This window comes from Borostomias antarcticus (assembly GCF_949987555.1).
Source record: "Borostomias antarcticus genome assembly, chromosome: 11".
NCBI classification, from domain to species: Eukaryota; Metazoa; Chordata; class Actinopteri; order Stomiiformes; family Stomiidae; genus Borostomias; species Borostomias antarcticus.
Window position 1 is genome coordinate 21,176,977 of NC_140244.1, and position 24,553 is coordinate 21,201,529.

General features: G+C 47.2%; 1 protein-coding gene across 1 annotated transcript; it reads left to right on the top strand.

The window, feature by feature from the left end:
- Positions 1–1,878: 1,878 nt before the first annotated feature.
- Positions 1,879–24,021, top strand: rapgef3 (Rap guanine nucleotide exchange factor (GEF) 3; the record flags this gene model as incomplete). Its single annotated transcript, XM_084446149.1, has 27 exons — positions 1,879–1,962; positions 7,914–7,958; positions 13,212–13,318; positions 13,499–13,620; positions 13,777–13,954; positions 14,324–14,408; positions 14,582–14,642; positions 14,895–14,971; positions 15,102–15,248; positions 15,481–15,587; positions 17,377–17,465; positions 18,098–18,176; positions 18,743–18,893; positions 18,999–19,081; positions 19,174–19,204; positions 19,312–19,390; positions 19,512–19,649; positions 19,759–19,856; positions 20,423–20,548; positions 21,511–21,692; positions 21,883–21,973; positions 22,107–22,157; positions 22,271–22,358; positions 22,716–22,780; positions 22,929–22,983; positions 23,706–23,777; positions 23,903–24,021. The coding sequence occupies 27 exons, from the start codon at positions 1,879–1,881 to the stop codon at positions 24,019–24,021; spliced, it is 2,610 nt and encodes an 869-aa protein (XP_084302275.1).
- Positions 24,022–24,553: the final 532 nt, after the last annotated feature.

Consider the following 24,553-nt stretch of genomic DNA (forward strand, 5'->3'; position numbering starts at 1 on the left):
CTTTCACCTTTAGAGGTGATAGGGTTAGATGTGATAGGGTTAGAGGTGTTAGGGTTGGAGGCGTTAAAGGTGATAGGGTTAGATAGGATAAGGTTAGAGGTGATAGGGTTAGATGATAGGGTTAATAGGTAATAAGGTATTTATAAGATGCGTATTAGGATTAATATATAATAAGACAAGTATAAGTGCATTAACTCTAATACGTAGGCCTATGTATAAGAAACTAATACGGATTATTAACATTCGTAAAGCAGTTTATAAACTGTTCAGTTTCTTATAAATGTCATATAATCTAACAATAAACATATTTATAATGCTGTTATTAACACTTATAAATGTAGTGTTCGTTGTCTTATTAACACATATTAATGTTAATAAGCATCATATAGGGACCTTATTACCTATTAAGTAAAGCTTAATAAAAGGACCTTAATAAATTATAGTGTTACCATAAAACACAACAAAACTCTCTTTCTATCTCTCCCTCCCCCTCTCTCTCTCTCTCTCTCTTTCTCTCCCTCTCTCTCTCTCTTTCTCTCCCTCTCTCTATCTCTTTCTCTCTCTCTCTCTCTCTCTCTCTCTCTCTCTCTCTCTCTCTCTCTCTCTCTCTCTCTCTCTCTCTCTGCAACCTTGTTTTAATACAGATACGTCTGCAGCTGAATTCCCCATGGATAGTATCATCAAGTCCCTGTCACTGTTACCCAGCAGACGGAATGCAGTGGGGGGGGAAGTAAGTTAACCTGATATAAATCATGTTTTAACGTCAAAAGCACATCCCATCTGGTTTGCAATCACTGTAGGATAAAGGGTCATTTAATTCAAACAACTGATGAATCATCCTGAAGCTGGTGTAGGCTACGTTGGATTTATTTATGGGGGAGAAAGTGAGAGTAGTTATTGTGGAGGCATTTGCTGCCTGGCCATCTCATCTCATGTCCTTGAAGCCGTTTTGTTTATCACCATGCCCATGTGTCTGTACGGCAGGGTTAGCCGACAGCTGGACAATCTGATAATAAGCGTTGTGCGCAGGCTGGCACGCAGGCTCTCTCACACACACACACGCGCGCGCGCCGGCGGCACACTAACACGCGCGCGCACACACACACACACACAAACACACACACACACACAAACACACACACACACACACACACACACACAGTATGGTCCGGTAATGTGCTGCTACACGTAGAAGGGGTCGTACTGCTCTGGCCTGGAACATTATGCATCTTATGAACTTATCCTTGACTCAGCGGAGCTCAACTTGGGTGTCTCAGGAAAATTTCCGGAAGTGTAAAATAAATCCAACATAATGGTCATCAGTTTAGATGTTTTGATGAGTAGAACATGCCCTCAATCCTAATCACATGCCAAATGTAACCGACATTTAAAGGACACCGAAAGGCTGCAGTAGACTATAGTAATTAATTCCCAAGTGAACCAAAACTTCAGGAGAAGCTGACGCTTTTTTAACGACTCCCAAAATGACTTGCCCCAACAGTAGGCTAGACGGTGATTTGAGAGCAAGTGCGCCGACGAAAGTCAACAGTGTGTGCCTGCGCTTCTGAGGGGATGGGACAGAAACTTGGCGAGTTGGCTTGTTCACAGAGGCAGTAGTAGCGTCGTGCGGTGTAGCTCAGATGAATCAGCAATGACAGAGGCTAATAGTTAGGAACAATACAGATAATGTGATGCGGTGTCGATGGAGAAGAATTAGACTTTGTAAGAATACCGTTGTGCAATGCGCACCGCTGGTATGCCATGTTGTTTACTGATCCGGTATCTGTAAGAACGGTTAGATATGCTTGGACACCGTCTTCGTCGTGCATTACGGCGGATCTACTAACCGGGAAAGTTGTTCAATTTGATCTGGAGAAGATGCATCTATTCCGGAGTTACAATTACCGAGTGTTCCAGAACCATTATTCTTTGGAAACGCCGGCCATAAAAGGGATCCGATGGGTATGTAAATTATGCGCACTTTTAGAAGGTTGCCCACAGGTGATACGATTCAATTGATAGTAGGCTATATGATTGTCATTAATCTACCACTCTCATCATCATCATCATCATCATTATCATTGTCACCACCACCACCACTCTCATCATCATCATTATCATTGTCACCACCACCACCACTATCATCATCATCATAATCATCACAACTACGTCCATTACGCATGGTCGCAACCATTTTCTCACACCACTTTCTCATTACAGTATTACTGGCAACATCACGACCTCTAGCAGTTCTTGTAACCAGACCATGTCCCAGTCCTTATGTGCTGTTGATTGAATTCAGTTTCCTGGGCAAAGGCCACCTGACTTGTAGACAATGGCATCTCTTTTGACAGTCTGCTAGGATAGTATATTGCCCCTATCCTCCACAGCTTGACACATTTTCACATAAATCGTAGGCTACATTGTACATCATCCTTTAATGATAAATAGATGAGTTGTCGGCCGACGATGCTTCATTATTGTCCCTCATCCTGCAATGATTGACGAACTAGTCTACTTTTATATTGATCCCTGTAGGCTATTGCGCGCGGCGTATGTGCATCCAGCGCACATGGGTGGGTGGTCGCCACAGTTAATTTTTCCATTGTCAAGTAGGCTAGGCTACATTTTGCTTTGTAGACCTACATCAAAAAGGTAGCCTACATTCTATTCTTACGCCGATGCTATTGTTATGGTGCCTATATCTACGGCCTCACAATCACGGCGGCCGTAAATTGTGCAGCTATTCTTACGGGACTGCATTGCTTTGGGAAATTCTGCTTTACCTAACCTTTCAAAACCTAACCAACCTTAATCCCATCATCTCTCAGCCTATTCCCAACGATAACCCTAACCATAACCCAAATATAAGGTATAGGTCTATTTATGGATAAAATGCTTGAAATCGTTATAAGATAGGCGTACTTCCGGACTGGGTGTCGCGATATAGCCTTTTGCGATAATGGTGGTATTTAAAAAATGAAAATAATATCATCCAGCCATATCATGTGAAGGAAATTCTTTTGAAATAACCTTTGAAAATCCTGAAATGCGTACCATTGATTTTAATATGCCAATTATGGAGCAAAATAAAGTTAACATTTAAGTGACACATTCTTTTTTAATGATTAGGCCTACTATAGATATCTCAATAATATCATTATCAAGATATTTTTTGCCATGATAATCATATTGTGAAAATGTGATATTGTGACAGCCCTATTCCGAATGCCATAAGAAAGTCGCTGCCTTAAAAAAATTATAGGCCTAGGCCTATGTGTCTCACTAAAAGTATAGTCTATTCTAATCAGGAGGCCGTCTACTTTCTAAATCCACAGATTCAATTCAGAGCTTGAGGTGTTTAGTAGCTCGGTTGGTGGGAATTCTTAGCCCCTGCAGAATGCTTTGAGCAGATCCACTATGGCGCAGTAACGCCATACGGACAGCAGGGGGAGGAATAGAAGAAATGAACAGTATCATCTCATTGTATTGCCTGTTTAAAGGACATGAGTGACCACTCAGTGAGTTTCCTGTCTTTGAAAAAGAGAGTTTATGGTGTTTTTGAGAGATTTTGTCTATGCACCTATATGGATCCATTGAGTTTGTTAGCGGCGACAGGCTATATCTCAAGAGTGCAGCGTTTGACGAAACTTTGATATCGGCCGTTTTATATGATCGTAAAAAGCCTTTTAACATGGCTTATAATACTAAATTCCGAACATGTCCTTCAACTATTTTAATCACTACTTACTTTCGAATAAAATGCTTACATTTTAGACCAAACAAAAAATATGATGGGCCAATATGCCAGCTCTATAGATACATCTAAACTAGAAAAGCTTAAACTATTACACATTAAACAACTGCACATGCTGACGACATGCATCATGGGTGGGAGACGATAGCTGTTCCTTCAGTAGGTTTCTCCTGTCGTTTTTTACTTGAGCGATTGACAGTCTTGATCTCCGTAGCTTCTCAGACTCTCAACACTTCTCAGGCTCTCAACACTTCTCAGGCACACTCTTCAGCATGTCTGAGGTCATTGGGATTGAAGCTCATACTGAAACTATTGCCGTGGGAGATGAGTGGGTGAGCTGCAGGTACTGGTGGAGAGCACTGCTGTCAGGTACGGTTTTGGTGCAAGTGGGGAAAAAGTAGAGCAGACCACATCCACCGTGACACAGTACAGTATGAGCACATCCACATCAAACACATGGAAACAAAGCAGCAGAACTGTAGGAACATCTGAAGAATGTTTCCAGTCTGAGAGGAAGATTTCTCTATTGTGTTAGAATGGGTGCGGGGCCAGAGGAAGGTAGTTAACCCGGGCCAAAGTTTTTATTCAACAGTGGTTATTAATAGTGTATTGTTTATTGTTCACCTTTATTCCTCCTACTTAGTTTACAATGTGTAGCAGAATGTGCAAAAGGGAGGTTTTGTTCCTGAGCCACAGGAAGACTCAGAATAGTGTTCTTCAAGGAAGATCTAAATTAACTTGACAAGGATTATTCAACAGGTCAGACCACTGACCCAACTTAGAGCTATACTGTACATGTCTAGATTGCTTCTGCTAGCTATGCTCTGAAAAGACTTCTTACACTGAGTAAAAAATGATTGATTACGTATGAGAAAGGTGGTATTTTAACAGTCCCTCCCAAAGACATGTTTAGATTATCGACAACTACATCATGCATTGCAACAAGCTCAACACAGAAGAAGGAAAACATATTTCAATTTATGTCCTAGATTTGTTTCTTTTTAACCTGTATATAACCAGGCCAGCCCTTAAGAACAAATTCGTATTTACAATAGTGGCCTGAAACAGGATAAAATGATTGTAACAGGATAAAAGTATTATGCATAATATGTACTTATCATATTATAAGTTAAAGGAAAGGGATATCACAATATGTTCCCTTTACTCAAGTCAAAAGCTGAAGATGAAAATAGTTCCAAATCTATGGGTACCCTGTGAACAGCCGTGCTGTTTCATCCAGGGTGCAGCCAGGGCAGGAACAAATAGACGTCAAATAGACGTGATCCAGCACCCACCAGGAGTGTTCCAATTGACCTTTGATTTTACTTCATGTTAAAAAACAAAACAAAAAAAACATTAGGGCAAACGCGTTTCAGACTGTGGCATCCTCAGGTATGAATAGCTCAGTAAAGCCTCGAAATATGTTGTTGTGAGGTCAGTATAATTTTGACCTCAAGTCCCCCTGTCCCTATAGGTGACGTCCCAGGAGGACATCCTATGGAGCGGATGTAGTAGTCAACGCTTAATAACAAGTGCACAGTAAACATGTCGTCCCCCACCCGTGATGCATGTCTCTTTGTTTACCTAAAGGAATATTGTTTACCACAAAGGAACATGCATCACCGTTGTGGGACAACATGTTTAGGGACGACATGAAGGAGTGGAAACGTGATATTTTCTAGTATTTTATTTAACTCCCCGAGCTCTAAACAAGTGTGTGAAAAGTGGAAGGGCCCCTGAGCATTCTTTTCAATTCTGGAAATCCAGAACACAAATGACTCTCCTCAGTTGTCTCAATCTGCACCAGGCAGTTTTTTTTTCTTGCGTCGTGGCAACATGAGGCAGATACAGTGTTATGCTGTCCCTGCATTTTGGAAATATCTGTCCTTTGCAGGTAAATCAAAGGATTCAGCACTGTATGATATACATAATTGCTATCCATTAGGTTTTGTTTGCTTTTCGTTCTGGGAGATGCTTGTTCCATCTGGAGTGCATTGTTGACAGCACATTCTCAGCCAGCGAACATGGAACTCCAGAGCACTGTGTGAAGCTTTGTAAAGATGGGCTTTGTACAGTACGTGCGTGCTCCTCAGATAGCCTCACTACTGTACGTCTGAAGCATGAGCCTCAAAGCGCGCACCCAAACATTGTTTGCAGGAGTAGGAAGTGCTGCAGTACATTCTATGGCTGAACCCCACAGGCATGGCTAACTTTGTCACAGTTGGACACGACCGAGCCACACTGGTCCTGTGATCTATCCAGCATGATCAAACTACCCAAATAAGAGTCATCTGATCTATTTAGTGAAATCCGGTACGTGTGACGGACGAACCAGCGAACGAACGCACGCGTCAACGAATTGACGTACACGGGTCGATCTATAGTCCCGCCCACCCGAGCCAGGGGCCAACCAGAGAGGGAGTTTTGAGAAGAAGATGTCAAAACCCGGTTTCCATCGCTCTCTGTATGCCAGTGGCGGGGTGTTGACTCCTGGACAGGAAGCAGAGCCGAGTGCCTGACATACGCCGAGGTCCCCCTTAAGGGCTGATACAGGGGGGTGGGGGGGGCGGTCAGGGGTCATGCCGTCTGGGGTTCTTCCACCACATGTCCAGACCCGGCCCTCAGCAGCGTCTCCTTCAGGACCGTTGTGTACCACGGCTCTCAGAACCCAAGTTGCCGAGACTCCAACGGAGTGTGTATAGAGACATCAATCTATGTGCGATGCAGCTGTAGCCGCCTAGAGGGGGAGTAATGTTCTAGCGTGGGAGGCAGACCATATGAGTGGCACTTATGGAGATTGTTTTGTTTTTTTAGAGGAATTTGGTCGACAGCGGACGGCAACACACCCTGGTGTATCATGGGATATGGCTGCACTCAGCACTGGAAGTTTACTCTGTCAACAGAGGGGAAGGGGTGGAGAGATCTCCACACCAGCCATTGTTCACTAGAAAAGAAAACTGCCCTGGAAACAGTGGGCAAGAAGTATGGATGGACCAGGTGATAAGCTGAGCCGGGCAGGCCACATGTGATGGGATCACATGGTGAGAAAACAATCTCCTCCATCTTCGCCCGTTTCTCCCCCCTGCTGCCCTCTGCAATAATGGAGCTGAGCTACAATATGTTTGGACCATGTTCAAGTGCATCAATACAGCTCCCATACAAGCCTTTGTCCTCACTACTTGAACTACTTGTAACCTTGGATTGTGACAGTAAAAAAACAGTGAATCCGCTGCCCTCAGGCAAAAACACTTTACACTCACGGGTCAACAATACCTCTGAAGTCGCGGGAGAGACCGGTCTCAACAAAGACCCAACAAATGGTCGTGTTCTTCTCTGACCGCCCAGCAAAAAAGTAATCTCCCTTATGCAAAGAAAATATATTCCCCTATGTAATAACTGTCAATATATTATAGTATGTAAAATATATGGAGGGAATATACAATATATGTATGATACATACATAATATATTGAATAATACATAATGAATTGCCGCTTTTGCAGTACGGGTATATGGGAAAATATCGAATAGCAGCTGGCTTGGGAACAGAGCAGGTGACTGGGCTGTCGGCGCACCATAAAGGAGTTGTAAATAAAGACCTCGTAACAAAGGGGAAGTGTGAACTAGGTTACAAGACAGCCGTGACATCAGCTGAGATGGAGCTTTCGATTGTGGGATGGATATGCCCGCTCTGGCTGGATGGCAAATGGGAAGCTAGAAGTGACAGATGTTCCTGGTGAGGTTCATTCCTAGCTAATGAAATGCACGGCGGCAACATGGGGGAGGGGAGGGGAGGGGAGGGGAGGGGGGGGACACTTTGGAGTATCGATGTGTGTGTGTGTGTGTGTGTGTGTGTGTGTGTGTGTGTGTGTGTGTGTGTGTGTGTGTGTGTGTGTGTGTGTACCGACACTGTCAAACAAGCTGACACCCACACACAGCCAATAGTCCTCCATTGTGACTGTTATGATGAACCTGTCCAGCCAGTTGTGCCGCAATACTGAGAGAGAAAGAGAGAGAGAGAGAGATATGGAACTAATTTTGAAGCTAGGTCATTTGTACCTCTTTGTGATATAATTGTGTGTGTATGATTTAATCATGTGTTCTCTCTCTCTCTCTCTCTCTCTCTCTCTGTTTCTCTCTATCTCTCTTCATCCTAGACCCCACTGCCAGAGGCCCTGGAGGCCCAGGACACTATGAAGCAGGTGTGTGTTTGAGTCAGCCATGAGCAGCACTGACCCATGCTGACCGCTGCTGTTATCATGACACAGTGTTCCCAGGCGGCAGATGGACATCACTTCCAGTACAGTACAGAGTACAGAGCTAATATAGAGATGAATCAGTGGAACATTTTTGTTTGATATTTTTGCACCCTAGACACTGCCCTATATGAAATGTTGAGTGAAAGTATATGTTGAGTGCAGTTGACCGCTCCAAGCTGTGGGCCCTTGGGGGTTAACCATTTACTTTTCTGTCATATTTAACATCGTATAATCTAGCCTATTCCTCACTCCCATTCTCTACTGGGTCATATGACATTCAGTGCATGAAGGTTAATTTATGGTCGCCATTAACACAAATGTCGTTCAATGCATCTTAGATAACATTTGACTGAAGGTAGCACATGTCATCATAGGTTGATGCATTATAGTGTGATTACTTGACTGTATGTAAGCTTCTGAAAAGTCAATTGCGCAAAATGTAAACAAACTAGGCTGCCGCATATTTGCTGTAGATAATGAGATAACAGAGTGTCGGCGAAACCATAAGTGTCGTCATTTTTATCTAAGACGTGTCATATGACACCTGTTTTACCAACAATAAATGAACCGCCTGTAAGTAAGACTAAGCTCCATCCAATTTAAAAACACATGCTGGAGTGATGTCATCTTGACTGTTAGTTGACTACAACTGCAGGGTGTGTGTGTGTGTGCGTGTGCGTGTGTTCCCCGGGCCCTGGACACGTTGCTGTGCCATTCTCTGTTGACATCCACGGCTGCAGCGTTTGCATCCTCAGGAACTGCTGAACGTGGTCTTTTTTTTGTTCTCACATCCTCCGTCGCTGCTTCAGCGAGCCTTCAAAAACACATTCCGTGCCAGACAGGCAGGCAGTCACAAGGAGTCTAAAGGGCACTCCAAGATCCACAGCTAACTGCCCGCTCGGCCCCCCTCCCCTCGAAGCCCCCCCCCCCCCCCCCCCCCGGACCCAGCCTTCTCTCTCTTCTTTATCTATGCTTCTTCAACAACTCCTTTGAGTGAAAACCCTGATAAGAAGGTTTTGACATGGAAAGCGACGTCTGACTCTTGACAGGGTGTATGTAACCTAGACATCACACGCACATGCCTTACACGCGTGTAGGCATTCAATACACACTCGCACACACACACAGACACACACACACACACACTGAAGTTCAAGTTTACTTTATTGTGATTGCACGCGAGAACTCCCTCTCTTTTCAGGTTTTCTCTAAAGACGGATTGGGAAGCAACATTGCGGAGCTCAAGCATGTGCTGATTTTGAGCTGAGAAACTTTTAGGGAGTACCTGTTCTACAGTAGTTAGCTGTGGAATGTTCAGAACCCTTCCAAAGCTGTTTGTGTTGCGCGTGCGTGTGTGTGTGTGTGTGTGTTTTCGAGAGGGGAGAGAGAGGATGAAAACCTCTTAGCTAACGGGAGAACGAGCAAGGCAGAGTGCAGGCTGACTTGTTAATGCCCCGACTTTTTTGTTGAACGTTTTGTGAAGCTTTGTTTGGTTGCCTAGCAGGTCCTCTTGTCCCGTACCATTCATCACGGGTTCCTTATGACCCACATAGATCCTGGTGATGTTCTATGAGACTTAATTAAATTACTTTAATTAAATTACTTTAATAACAGCTGTATTCATCTCATCTTTTCTGAAAGTATCAAATGTCTGTAGGAAGCCAGCGGATGAGGGATCATGAGGGATCAGGAGGGATCAGAAATGTACACAGTCGGCTCGTCCCCCACCCAAGGTTTAAATTTAACCAGTTCATCATTTGATCCTGTGGCTGAGAAGACCTCACACTCACACACAAACACACAGGCTTATCAGCTCTTAACAAAGCTTTAACAACTACTGTACTGTTTATGGACAGCTTATTGTGTCTCACACAATGATATGAGCTGTCATTTCAATGGTATTTTGGTGGTATTTTGAAGTTGTTATTTCTAGATTTTAAAGTTGTCGCTTTTGAGGTGTTGTGAATTTCGTGTCAGTTAGGCTCCTCCTCACAGGTGGCAATATATTAAAGATAATTCTTTAGGGCACGTTTTGCTTTGGAGATCACAACTGTCACACTTGATGGAGTTCACTCATTTGGAAACTAATACTAATGCAAATATACTTGTTTAGTCACTAGCAAACGCCCCCTTCGGTGTAGCATGGCACCGTATAGTGAGGTGGAGATGCGTACAGTGGGCTTTCGTTAGTCTGATGTGCTGTACAGTAGTTGCTGTCTGTTCAGATACAGAGACACGTTTTCCCCACATCCTCCCTGCCCTCCCTCCATATCTCCATCTCCATCTGCACTGAGTCTTGTTTGTTCCAGTGTTCCACAGACCACCAAGGTCACACTACCCCAGAGAGAGAGAGAGAGAGAGAGAGTGAGAGAGAGAGAGAGAGAGAGAGAAAAGAGAGAGAGCGAGAGAGAAAGAGAGAGAGAAAGAGAGAGAGAGAAAGAGAGAGAGAGAGAAAGAGAGAGAGAGAGAAAGAGAGAGAGAGAAAGAGACTGGTGGGGAACTGTATTTATCACCCATGTGAGGCGGAAGTACAGTAGAGCAAACCACACATCATATAAACCTGACTAGGGGCTGACATGGAACCTTTCACTGAGTCAAATCAATAAAGACGAAAGGACTGTAAAACACGGGGACAAAGTCACATGTCCGAGCCATGTTGCCCGTCAGAGACAAGCAGCACCAACGCGGCAAACACCGAAACCCTTGGCGGAGGTCATGTCGGAGAATCGCCGGGTGGCTCAACATGAAAAGCTATTGAGTCAGACCTTATTTCCGTGAGAATAGGTAATAGTTGCCCGTCCAAACCACACAGCTCGTCTGTTCCAGGGCGGCTACGTCAGCCCGCTTTGACGTGCACTAGCGGCGTGCGCATTTCGGCGCAGTGCTTTGTGTCATTGACTGGCACACCTGTGGGAAAGCTGTTTACTCGGTAACCTGAGGCAGTCAGAACAGTCCACAACCCAACACACGGGCTTGAGTCTCAGATAACGCGATTAGATACCATACATGCTACTCACAATCCCAGACAATGAGATCCTCTGTGTCTTTCTGATGATATGATTTAGTCTCTCTCTCGGTAGAACCGAGTGAGTCAGGGCGTGGCAGGTGATCGTAAGTGAAATAGTTGGTCCTGATTAGCTCATCTGTGCCTGGAATTAACTCCATTGTTGGTTGTCGGTTTATGGAAACATCCTTGGGACAGGAAGCTAATCAGATAGCCGTGACATGCTAGCGGTGATGAGGGGCGGAGTCAAGCATCTGGAGATTCGTATCAGAGGTCCAGGAGTGGGCAGGCTGAGTGATCCCACAGGGGTCAAGGTGCCCATGGGAACGGTGGTGACCTCCAGCCCGCCACGCTAGACTGCCCCGTCCCTAGGGGGAAGGGGGCACAGCAGATGGCAGGAGACCCAACACGCACGCACACACACACACACACACACACACACACACACACACAGTCTGCAGACATGAGGCCTGGGAAACAGCAGTAGGAAAACAGGGGGTAAATGTAGGGTGAGGGGGTGGGGGGTGGGGGGGGTAGTTACTCACACCGTAGGCACACAGTACATGCGTGCTACTGTGCGTTCTCGCTAATGGGCCCGTCTGAACCCAGACCCAGCATGCAGGTCTCCGGTTCTGTTTGATCCACTCATGAGTGAAAGTCCCTGCGGTTTGAACTTTCCGCTGGGCTCTTTAAAGCCTCGCGTTGGGGCTCCATGGGAGCCCCAACTACTCTCAGGCTCTGCCGTCATCCGCCAGGCCGCGGTCAGTAGATCAGTCACGGGTCAGCAGCCAATCACTTCATCATGACTGGCCGGCAGAGCAGGGGGGGGGGGGCACAGGCTGGAGGCGCAGGGCCGGACTAGAGCGGGAGGGATTTGGGGGGGGGGAGGGGGGAGAGGGGGGGTTCCCAGGTTCCCCTGCACTTCCACAACAACACCAAGCGGAGAGAACATGAATAGGAAACGGGTCTTTGTTGAGGTCTGTCAGACTCGCAAGACTGGCACCTTGGACAGACTCCACCCTGGAGGGAACCGGAGAACAAGCGAGAAGCTGTGTGAGTTACTCGTGGAATATCACAAGACGGAGCGATCAAAGAGAGAGAGGGGGGGGGGGGGGGGTGGAGCGAAACCAAACGAGGGAGCAAATTCGCGCTCATTAATGAAGGCTGCAAAATATCGTACCGTTTGGCGGTAAATAGCGTTTGGCTTTTTTGGCTCGGGCACAGACGCTGCTTATGAACAGGCATGGAAGTAGGACACGCAGACAGGGCCTGCATAGCAACTCAGACTCAGCATGTGCTCTGCCATTACATAAGCAGCTTCAGAGCTGAACACTGTTTTGCACGCTGGTTTCTTCACATTCTGTTTGGGTGGTCCGCAGCGGGTTTGAAGGAGAGAGGAAACAAGGAGATGAGGAGAAAATTAAGAAGAGAAGGATACAGTGCAGAGGGAGCTGAGAGGAAGCAGAGTGACAGACCCCCCCCCCCCCCCCCCCCCCCCACAGAAACAGAAAGTTTGTTGCTAACCAAGTTTGCTAGACAGTGACTGAGTTTTGGTAGGTGCGGGAGAGTTGCGAGCGGTATCTCTTGGGATCAGCTCGTCTCCTACACTCACCGCTGACAGTCCAGCCCCCGCCAAATACTCCAGTCGCACTGCTGACATTAATTGTGCCATCACACATAACTTCTGTGTGAGGAGCTACGCAAGAGAAAACTCCCAGACGACTCTTGGCTTCCATTCGAACTTTGATCTCTGACTCCAACACAGACGGTCACTGTTTGTCTCGACTAACACAACCGCCAGTCTGCGGTGCATTTCCCCTCTGTGAACTCACTCTACTGTACCACAACAACATGACCAAGGAGGACAGGGTGTCAGCACGAAATCTGTGCATTTAAAGTACCTACCTACATACCTACCTACCTATCTACCTACCCTCCTACCTACCTACCTACCTACCTACCTACCTACCTACCTACATACCTACCTATCTACCTACCCTCCTACCTACCTACCTACCTACCTACCTACCTACCAACCATGTTCCTTGTATGCTAGGTAATCTCTCTCTTTCTCTTTCTCTCTCTTTCCCTCTCTCTCTCTTTCTCTATCTCTAAATTTCTTTCTCTCTCTTTCTCTCTCTCTTTCTATCTCTCTCTCTCTCTCTCTCTCTCTCTCTCCCCCCCACACACAGTTCCTGTCAGAACGTATCCTGAAGGCTGCCAAGGTGGTGTACAGTGCCTTGATAGAGCGCAACCCTGGCCTGATCAGAGACAGGAAGTACCACCTGAAAACCTACAGGTACGACTTGAGTTTACACCATCTCTTCATCACCATTTAGTAGATTATCTATATGAAGATAAATCCATTGCAAGTTCTTGTCTCTCAAATTTGAAAACCTGGAACGCCTCTTTCTCTCTCTCTCTCTCTCTCTCTCTCTCTCTCTCTCTCTCTCTCTCTCTCTCTCTCTCTCCCTCATAGACAATGTTGCTCAGGCAAGGAGCTTGTTGATTGGTTGATGAAGCTCAATTTATCCTTCCAATCAAGAATCCAGGCAGTAGGAACATGGCAGGTCCTCTTGGATGAGGGGATTCTAGTTCACGGTATGGCCTCACAAAGTCTAGCGTGTCATTATTGATCCATTCCAATAGCTGTGAAGATACGATTGATCAATCTCGGAGAGCATACCTTATTTTAATTCAACCATCAGCCAGTTCCTCTGAGTTGAACCAAACACAATGTTTTTCTCTCACCAATAGTAAAGCAGGAGTCAAACTTCCATGACAGAGACACTCAGTTCTACCGCTTCCTGGAGGCGGAGTGCGGCCTGAACCACACGACCAATGAGAAGGAGTCCGAGGATGAGCTTCAGGAGTCCGTGTCGTTGCTGCTTCAGATGGGCCCTGACGCTCTCCTCACCATGATCCTCCGCAAAGTGTGAGCTTCTTAGTCATTGTCATGTTTGACACTGTAACATTACGATTACAAGTATGTGGGCTGACATGTTTCCTTAGTTCCTCTGTTCTATGTTTTCATCTTCTCTGTGTGTGTGCGTGCGTGTGTGTGCGTGTGTATGCTTGCCTGTGTGTGTGATGCGTGTGTGCATGTACGTGCATGTCCGTGCGTATGTCTGTGTGTGTGTGTGTGTGTGCGTGCGTGTGTGTGTGCGTGTGCATACTTGCCTGTGTGTGTGATGCGTGTGTGCGTGTACATGCGTGCGCGTGTGTGTGTGTATGTGCATTTGCGTGCGTGTGTGTGTGTGTGTGCATGTGTGTGTGCATGTGTGTGTGTGTGTGTCCTGCGTAGCCCCAGTCAAAGGACTGCTGAGGACCTGGAAATCATCTATGAGGAGCTGCTCCACGTTAAAGCCGCCGCCCACCTCTCAACCTCGGTGAGTGACCACTTCCTGCCTCTGTGTCCACTACGGCAAGATAGAAGGTAGAGACAGAGATAGTAGCCTAGATGAGGAGCGCTTGAATAGATAGAAAACAGCCATCTGGCCTTTCCAGCTCTGGCCCCTCCCCCTGTCCAGGCTCATCTGCTGTCCTCTGTGTCCGGTCCTAGGTGCGGAAAGAGCTGGCAGCGGTGCTGTTGTTTGAGTCTCATGACAAGGCAGGAACCGTGTGTGAGTGAGACACCCCCCCCCCCCCCGCTGACGCCTGAACATGGCCGGCTAGAGGCTGGCTGGCAGACCCCCAGACGTTAACAACACCCCTCTCCCACCACACATTCCAAATTAAGATGTTCAGGTTAGACATTACGCAGATATTCATAAGAGAGGGTTAGAGAATAAATCCTGATTCTGTGTGTGTGTGTGTGTGTGTGTGTGTGTGCATGCATGTGTGTGCGTGTGTCTATCTGGGTCTGTGTTTTGCAGTGTTCAGCCAAGGAGACAAAGGCACATCCTGGTACATCATCTGGAAGGGCTCTGTCAACGTCATCGTTAACGGGAAGGTAAAATCCACCGAACGGAGGTCCTACCCTCAAAGCAGGTCCTATCCTCACAAAGTACCGTCAGAAACGACACAGCGGTTGTACTAGCACTATTATAGTGCCAAGTTTGACTTTCTGTGACTTGCTGCAGGGTCTGGTGACAACGCTACATGAAGGAGAAGACTTTGGGCAGCTGGCCCTGGTGAACGACGCCCCCCGCGCGGCCACCATCATACTGAAAGAGGACAACTGCCACTTCCTTCGAGTAGACAAACTGGACTTCATGCGCATCCTCAAGGTACCTTCCTCACTTCCTAGCTCTGGGCCCAAACTACACATACAGTACAGGTTCAACAAGGGCCAGGAGTTGTTTTATTTTACTTAGTCAGGTCAAGTGGTCAGGAAACCATTCTGGAGTTTCCGGCATAAATCTCAAGATGAATCTTTGTGTGTGTGTGTGTGTTTGTGTGTGTGTGTGTGTGTGTGTGTGTGTGTGTGCGTGTGCGTGTGCGTGTGTGTGTGTGTTTCAGGATGTGGAGGCTAACACCATGCGTCTGGAGGAACACGGTAAGGCCGTGCTGGTTCTGGAGAAGAGCTGTGATTCTGGCGACCCGGGCGGGACGGGATCCAGCAGCAAGTAAGACCCAGAACCCCACCAGCACACCCAGTACACAACCAGCACACCCAATACCCCACCAGCACACCCAGAACCCCACCAGCCCACCCAGTACCCCACCAGCCCACCCAGAACCCCACCAGCACACCCAGAACCCCACCAGCACACCCAGTACCCCACCAGCCCACCCAGAACCCCACCAGCACACCCAGAACCCCACCAGCACACCCAGTACCCCACCAGCACACCCAGAACCCCACCAGTCCACCCAGTACCCCACCAGCCCACCCAGTACCCCACCAGCACACCCAGAACCCCACCAGCACACCCAGTACCCCACCAGCCCACCCAGAACCCCACCAGCACACCCAGAACCCCACCAGCCCACCCAGTACCCCACCAGCCCACCCAGAACCCCACCAGCACACCCAGAACCCCACCAGCCCACCCAGTACCCCACCAGCACACCCAGTACCCCACCAGCACCCCCTCCTGCTTAGAGCACCCAGAACCCCACCATCACCCCCTCCATCTTAGAGCACCCAGAACCCCACCATCACCCCCTCCATCTTAGAGCACCCAGAACCCCACCAGCACCCCCTCCATCTTAGAGCACCCAGAACCCCACCAGCACCCCCTCCTGCTTAGAGCACCCAGAACCCCACCAGCACCCCCTCCTGCATCCCTCCTGCTGCCCCACCCTACTTGCTGTTTAGCAACGCGCACGTAGACTCCAGTGCACGTTTTGAGGCGCGTTAATTACCGGCACAGTCAACCAACCGCAGCCGGCGCTCCAGAGGAATGCAGGAGAGGCGTGGTGGACGCTAACGCATAGTTAAAAGCGAGTGTACAGCGGGCTTTAGAGCAGGCAATACAGCAGGCAGGCTAACAAGACCTTCCGCCATGAACCCAGGCCCGAATGAATACTGGGTGTGTTAAGTAGCTGAGCGCTCAGTGAGCGAATGCTCACTTTGAGCGCTGAGCGGTTTTTAAAACCACTTAAGGGTCTACTCTAACCGAGCGCTGAGTTGCTAGGAGACGAGAACTTTTCACCTGTTGTCAATCATGTGTGATTAGCGAGCAGCGACCAAACGATTCCCAAGACAAAACGCGCCCCTTGTTTTTTTTTTGCTCGGGTGATGATGATGATTATGACGTGGTGTTTGGCTCAAACAGATCATAGTTCAAAACTGTTCACTTGTGCTCTGAGCATATCAGTCTGAGCGTAACCCGTTAAGTTAATTCTGATCACTGATCGCTCAGCTACTTAACGCACCCACTGTACGCTCTCTGAAGCGTTCTTAGGCTTAAATGTCTTAAAAACTAATTTTGACTGAAGAATGTGACAATAACATGAGAGCATGTGCATTAGTGTGTGCTAATCTACTTCTATTAATGGTCGTTATCTGACCCCAGTTGATTCAACAGAGGAACGGACTTCAACCCTGTTCTCTAGAATGCACAGAGCTGTGTTATCGCCCTCTCTCAAGTGCTTTAGCAAACTTTGAGCTGAAGGAATATGACGTTATTCTGTTAACCTCCATATTGTTAACCTGTTGTTCTCTCTTTCATCACCCCCCTCAACACACACACACACACATACACTCCCACTCTCTCTTTTTCTCTCTATCCTCTCTGGCTATGTCTCTCTCTCTTTATCTCTCTCTCTCACACACAAACACACACACACACACTATCACTCTCTCTCAATCACTGTCTCTGTCTCTCTCTCACTCATTCTTTCTCTCTCTCTCTCTTTCTCTCACATACACACACCACAACACACACACACACACACACACACACACAGGTATTCAGTGATGTCTGGGACACCAGAGAAGATTCTGGCCCACCTGCTGGAGACCGTGAAGCTGGATACTAATGGAAACGACTCTATGGGTGAAAACCTGCTTATCTTCCATCATCACGTCCACATGCTCCATCAAATGAATACATGACTACTGTGCACTGTAGAACCAAACACCCTTATGCAAAGAAAATATATTCGCCTACAGTATATATTAACTGTCACTATATTATAGCATGTAAAATATATGGAGGAAATATACAGAATAATATATGATACATACATATATTGAATAATATAAAAGGAATTTCCGCTTTTCATATATTGCAAATATATTGGAAAATAAAACCACTAGTTTCCTATATATGGAAATGTATTCCCAGATAGCAAGCGGATCTGGGCCATATATGGGCCGGAAATAAGCCACAAGGGCCAGATCTGGCCTGTATATGGCCCAGATTCGCTTACTGGGTTGTTTGGTATAATACTTAATATTTTCCAATACATCACAATATATTTTTGTTTCATAAGGGCAGGACAACCATACGTGTTTCGCCCACCTCACATGAAACAGCGAACAAAAAAAACAAAAAAATCCCAGACATACAGTAATCAAGCCAAGGACATTCCTGGGGTTTATTTTTATGTCCTTTAAGTAGCAGTCAGATGACAGGGTGTGTTATTGCTGCTAGTTAGTGAGCCATGTGTCTCTCTGTCCCTACAGATCCCTGCATGAGTGACTTCCTGCTGACCCACTGGGTCTACATGCCCTCCAGCCAGCTCTGCCCGGCCCTCCAGCACCAATATCCTACCTGTCGCTTTGACCGCCGCCATGACGACAACCATGACCAAAGATCACGGCTGTAATTGTGACGTCACAGTATTTCATCCGTCTTTCCGTGTCCCATAACTAAAATGGTTGGGGAACATTTGAAATATTTCAAGTCCATCTAATTAGCCGACCACCGCTAATCGGGCATGCAGGCTGAAGAGGCCCGGCTGTGTTTGTGGTGTAGAACGGGCCGGGCCGTGCAGGGCTGCGGTCAGTTCTGGTTCACTAGCCGTATTATATGTTTGACTTATAGTCTCGCATGGCCAGACCTGTCTCCATGCTCCGTTTACGCTGTGTGTGCGCTGGAGGAAGGTCTGTCTGGACTGGGGGGGGGGGGCGCCACATTTCTTTAAACAAATCACAATTTGTCTTCGTCGGAGCAGCTGCTAGGCTCTCATTGTTGATGTTTCACGCAGTCTGGATTGGCCGACCGTGAATCGTCGCCACTGATTGGGCGGTAATAAACGAATGGCAAGGCCTATCCCCGAAACCCTCACCCGTTGAGTCGGACTGTGTTCGCCTTAACCCCGGGCGCACCTATCACGCGGAGCCCTCCGAGGGGTCCGAGCTGGAGAAGGCCGCCTACGCTCTCAACACCAAGCAGAAGATCATGAAGCTGGTCGCCCAGTGGGTGGGGCTCTACGGCACGCTGCTCAAAGACGACCCATTCGCCGCCGACTTCCTGGAGGTAACCGGGGGGAAGGAAGTAGGACCGAGCCTCGGTTTATCCACAGATATATGTTTGTCATGTTGTTTGGACCTAGCCTGGGGTTTTGTCCGTGTGTTGTGACAGACGGTGAGGAAGGAGGTGGTAGGAGACTCCCGTCTGTCCAGTATGCTGAAGGAACAGCTGAAAGACCGGAGGAAACCCAAAGTGTGAGCTGACGTTCTTTACCCAGCCGAGAGCAAAGGTGTTTCTAACATTCTGGTAGTGTGAGTGCCTTCGTAACTTTGGATTCCTTTCGCAGGTTTGAGAATGGAGGCCTGTCACTGGCCAAGGTAGGTTGACCCACGGCCAGAAAAGGTCTCGACACACCTGAAACTCGCAGTGGATTTGAAATCCGTGTTTTTTTGTCACTGACTCTCTCTCTCTTTGTCTCTATCAGCTAAACCAACAATTTGATTGGTTCTCCATTTGTGAGGAGCCAGTGGGGAAGTGCCAGCCAATCAAAGCACAAGACAATGGTCAGTTAGACTCTACCAGGAAAACTGGCATTATTTCCTCAATCATGATTTGTGAACATGTAAAGTACATGTAGATAAATCATAAATAATATAAATATTTAAATAATTTCTCCTTGTCCAGTGTTGTTTGAGGTTTTCCGGCCAGACCACAATTCACTCACATTGATGCTGCCAGTCAACACCTCTGTACAGGATGTGATGTCATCCATGGTCACCCCAGGAGGAGACCACGTACTGATCAAAATGAACTCCACGGGAGGTACAGGTCTTTACTCACTCGAGTTAACGATCAGATTGAAAAACAATCTGTCTCGGAAGTTCTTGATTGAGTTGAGGGTGTGAAGACATGAAGGACGTGTCTGTTACAGACAGGGCTCAGCTGAAGCTGGAGACCACGGCGGTCTACACCTCCCTGGGACTCAACGAGAGACTCTTCCTCTGTACGACCAGCCAGGTGGAGCAGCTGGTGAGACCTCCTCTTTCCAACCCTGCTCTTCCCACTTCTCTTGTCTGCCAGGGATTCTCTGTATGCTTCGACGTAATTTGTTCATTTTATAGCCAACGCTTTTATCCAAAGCGACTTTTTTGAGCTGATGTTGGGGCTAAGTGCCTTGCTCAAGGCACAACGGTAGGCAACGATTGTCAAGGGGCCTGGCTCGGTCTTGAACCAGCGACCTTTCGGTCATTGGTCAGATGCTCTAACCACTGGGCTACATGCTTCCCTTAGTACAACCCTAAATATTAAACACATAAACACACATCTAAAACACAGCCCCCCCTGTCTGTCCTCGAGGGACAGGATGGCGGTGTGTCCTACTGACTGCCCCGGCCGTGCTGTGCTGTCCTGTCTGTCCTCGGGGGACAGGATGGCGGTGTGTCCTACTGACTGACCGGCTGTGCTGTGATGTCCTGTCTGTCCTCGGGGGACGGGATGGTGGTGTGTCCTACTGACTGTGCTGTGCTGTCCTATCTGTCCTCGGGGGATGGTGGTGGTGTGTCCTACTGACTGTGCTGTGTTGTCCTGTGTGTCAGACGCCCCTGAGGGAGCAGCAGGGTCCAGACAAGGGCACCGTGGACACGCTAGAGCAGATGTGCTTCAAGGACCTCGCCAGCCAGCTCACCAACTACGACTGGGAGCTCTTCACCGCCATGCATGAGGTAGGGCTGCGTCGCTGCCTGGTTAGAGGGGGAGGAGGTGGAGAAGGAGGAGGAGGAGGAGGAGGATGTTGACAGGCAGGGTGCAGAGTCATACTGCAGCAGACTATATTCTTTGTTCCTACAGTATATGTACAGGTTTCGATATATGGTCATCTATAGCGGTGGTTCTGAACCTTTTTTGAGCTCTGGACCCTGGGCCTATTTTGAAAAATCCTGAAGGACCCCCCACCCCCTAGCCTGGGTCCAGACATTCAAATACACCCACTCCACTGAAGTTGACTGATTCTTGGAAGATTTCATCATAGGTTAGGCTTATGATGAGCTTACACTGTATTATTTGAACATATTTCTGATACATTTAACGAAAATACCATTAAAAATATATATTTTAAACACGTTCCCAAGAACCCCCTGTAATTATGCCAGGGACCACAGGGGGTCCAGGGACCCATGGTTGAGAATCACTGATCTACATGTCTGTGGGGAGAGAGAGTCATTTCTGCCCTGGATAATGGGCTGCTGGTTGTAAAAGGGTGATAGCTGTGTAGAGTAGCATCCCACATGTTGATACACACTGGTATGTGTACATGGGTGGCGCTGCATATGCAGGTGCTGTGTGTACAAGCAGGTAAAGTGAGGATCTAAGCTATGCCAGAGGTGAGTCAGACCTGCCTGTCATCTGATAAAGACAGATAATTCATCATCTTATCATCTCCCCACGGGCCACGTCTTCCTCACACACGCATGCTCCTGACACCCAGCCCCATCTGTAATGGTATTCTTGCATTCTGGACTCCATATGAGTGTCATCAGTGTGGTGTAGACAATCAGACTGTGCCTGCTCAGGTTACTGTACATATCTAGAGTTTCTCTCTCTCCTTCTTTCTCCCTCTACCCCTCTCTCTCGCTCTATCTCTCTCCCCCCCCTCTCTCTCTCTCTCTCTCTCTCTCTCCCTCCTTAGGTGGAGCTGATCTACTACATATTTGGCCGTCATAAATTCCCTCACGCCACCACCGCTAACCTGGAGCGTTTTGTGCGTCGTTTCAACGAGGTGCAGTACTGGGTGGTGACCGAGCTCTGCCTGTGCGAGGACCTGACGAAGCGTGCCATGCTGCTCAAGAAGTTCATCAAGATAGCTCTGGTGTGAGTGTCCCTCAGACGACGGCTTTGTTTACCTCAGCTGAACGCTCCGGTTTAGCGCTTGCCAAACCAAAGCCAAAACCAAACAATTAGCTCATGGTGGCCATCCAACTATTCAATCGCCCACATAAAGAGTGAGTACCAGTTTATTTTTGGACGCTGATGTCGTCAACGATTGCGTCTCCCGTTTCAGACTGAAGGAGCAGAAGAATCTCAACTCGTTCTTCGCTGTGATGTTCGGCCTGACCAACAGCGCTGTCCAGAGGCTCTACAAAACGTGGGAGGTGAGAGTGAGCCTGTGAGACCCATGGAAGATCAACCCATTAACTGAATATAATCAGTCATCCCTCACAAAGGTCGAGAAATTCAGAGAAATATCAACACACCTCTAAGACGCTCGGGTGTTGTGTTTTGCAGAGAGTGCCGAGTAAGACGAAACGAGCCTACGGCGCATACGAGAGGTTAATGGTACGTGACCGAGGCCCTCCACTACGTTCCCATCAGGCCCACAACTATGCAGTCATGACCGGTGGAGCAGGTAGACCACAGGGCCACTGAGTGTGTTGATGTGTGTCCCACAGGACCCGTCTCGCAACCACAGAGCCTACAGGCTGGCGGTGGCCAAGCTCAGCCCGCCCTACATCCCCTTCATGCCGCTGCTGCTCAAAGGTCAGGCTCATGTACCGTCCGAGTCCTAGACTGTCTTCATAGTCATGGGCGTTCTTGGGGGGGGAAGTGGCACTGACTACCCAGGGCCCCAGTGGGGAGGGGGCACTTGAAGATCCTGGATTTTTTTTTGTGTGGGGGGTGGGGGAGAGTTGTCTCGGGGTGGGGGGGCTTTTGTCTAATTGAAAAAATCTCGGGGGGGGGCACAGAGAGGGCCCATAGAGATTGTTAATGTATAGGGCCCAGAATTTTGTGGAACGCCTATGATCATAGTATACTATGTTCTGTGGGGGAGGCTATGTGTCAACAGGTTAGCAGGACCTAATGTCTTGTTAATATGCTTTTCATCTGTATCTCTAGACATGACGTTCATCCACGAGGGAAACAAAAGCTACACTGACCAGCTGGTCAACTTCGAGAAGATGGTAAGCTGGCTCATTTATTCTTTTTCTCCCTCAAGGTTTTTGAGGCCCATGATAGTCCGGCGGTTAGCCGTGGCGGATATGTTCTGTCTTTGTCTGCGCAACGCTGGCTAAGGAAGCTTTCTCTTTCCTCTTATTGTCTTCCTCTCAGCGGATGATTGCCAAGACGGTGAAGATTGTGCGCGAGTGCCGAAGCCAGCCCTACGGTAGGAATGTTCTAGCACTGGTCACATCCTCTCTCAAACCCGGGTCACTCAGTAGAGCCTGACTCTCTTCATCTCAGCATTTCATTGAACATGTTACCTGTATCATGTACATAGACACATATTTTTATTGTTATTAGCTGTAGTAGTCGTAGTAGTTGTAGTTGTTGTTGTAGTTTATAAGTAGTGTTTGTTAAAGATGATGTAGAAAACATTTTTATGAAGATTTATCATTAAAAATAAACATCCACAAAGCTTTTAAAAAGGAATAAAAGTATTGCTTTCCCCCCCAAAAAAAAACATTTTCATGATGAATTTATCAATTAAAACATGTTGACGTGTCTGAAATGAATGTTGTGTTTACCTGATATACTGTATGAGATGTCTGAGGTTTGGTTCCCACCTCGACCAGGCGTCGTACTGTAATACTATTGGCTCACGAGGCTTGTTAGAGTTTTTTATTTTATGATTTGTCTACATATTTAAAAATAATAATAATAATAATCTTTTGCACATTTAACAAGTCTTGAGTGCTATCTGAGAACAGTCTGTAAGAGGGATACAGATTTGGTCAAAAGATGGGATGAATCAGGAAAGACTAATAGAGATAAAAGATGATGATGATGATGATGATGATGATGATGTGTGGATGTCAGGCTCTAAGAACTGGATCAGTTCAATCATGTGGTTTGATGTTGACCTTCTCCTGGTGCTCTCTTCTCCAGTGCCTTCATCCCCACAGAAGTGTCTGACAGACCGCATGTTTCTAGAGTCACCTGCCATCCGCACCTCCACAAGTAAGCTCTGCTCCCGTCTTCCTCACCTACAGAACCTTGCTTTACCTGATATAGATTTTTCAAAGCAATGAATGAGACTCCTTTTTTTGTTTTCCATCCCTGTCAAACCTCCTTCCCTTGTCCAGATTCTGACAACGCTGTCCCTCTCCGGAGTCCTTCCAACATCTACCACTACGTCCAGAACCTCAAGGTGATCGACAACCAGCGGAGGCTAACAGAACTGTCCAGAAACGTGGAGCGTTGAGAGCTGGGCCAGCATTTAAGAGGATATTTGTATTATATTATATTAGCCTATCTCTGAATCAGAGACAGAAGACTACCAGGAGTTCTAGAAACTTTGTACAATTCTGGTGTTGATGATGGAGGATTCTGGAATACCATTCACATGTAAAGTGCCACTAGAGACCAGCGACATGGACTGCCGATCAGATCAAGAGGACTAACCCAGAGAGTAAGCATGAACAGCGGCGCCCTCTAGTGCCTTACCAGAGAAGACAGTCCTCTCTGACTGCTGGACTACGATAAGTTTCCACCCGCCTTGGCATTAGCTGTTGTTGATAAACTTGTTTGTATAGCCCACTCAGCCCACTCATTGTGAAACAGTCTTATGGTGTTTAAAGAGTACAATCGGAGCAAACAATTTCAGCTATATTCCATAGATCTAGTGTAGTTGGTGTAAAAACTTTTTGTAGAATTTCAGTGTACAATCAATAGCATCATGGCAATCTGTTTTAAGAGATGGCCAAAATAGTATAAAACATGTCATACTTTTTGTT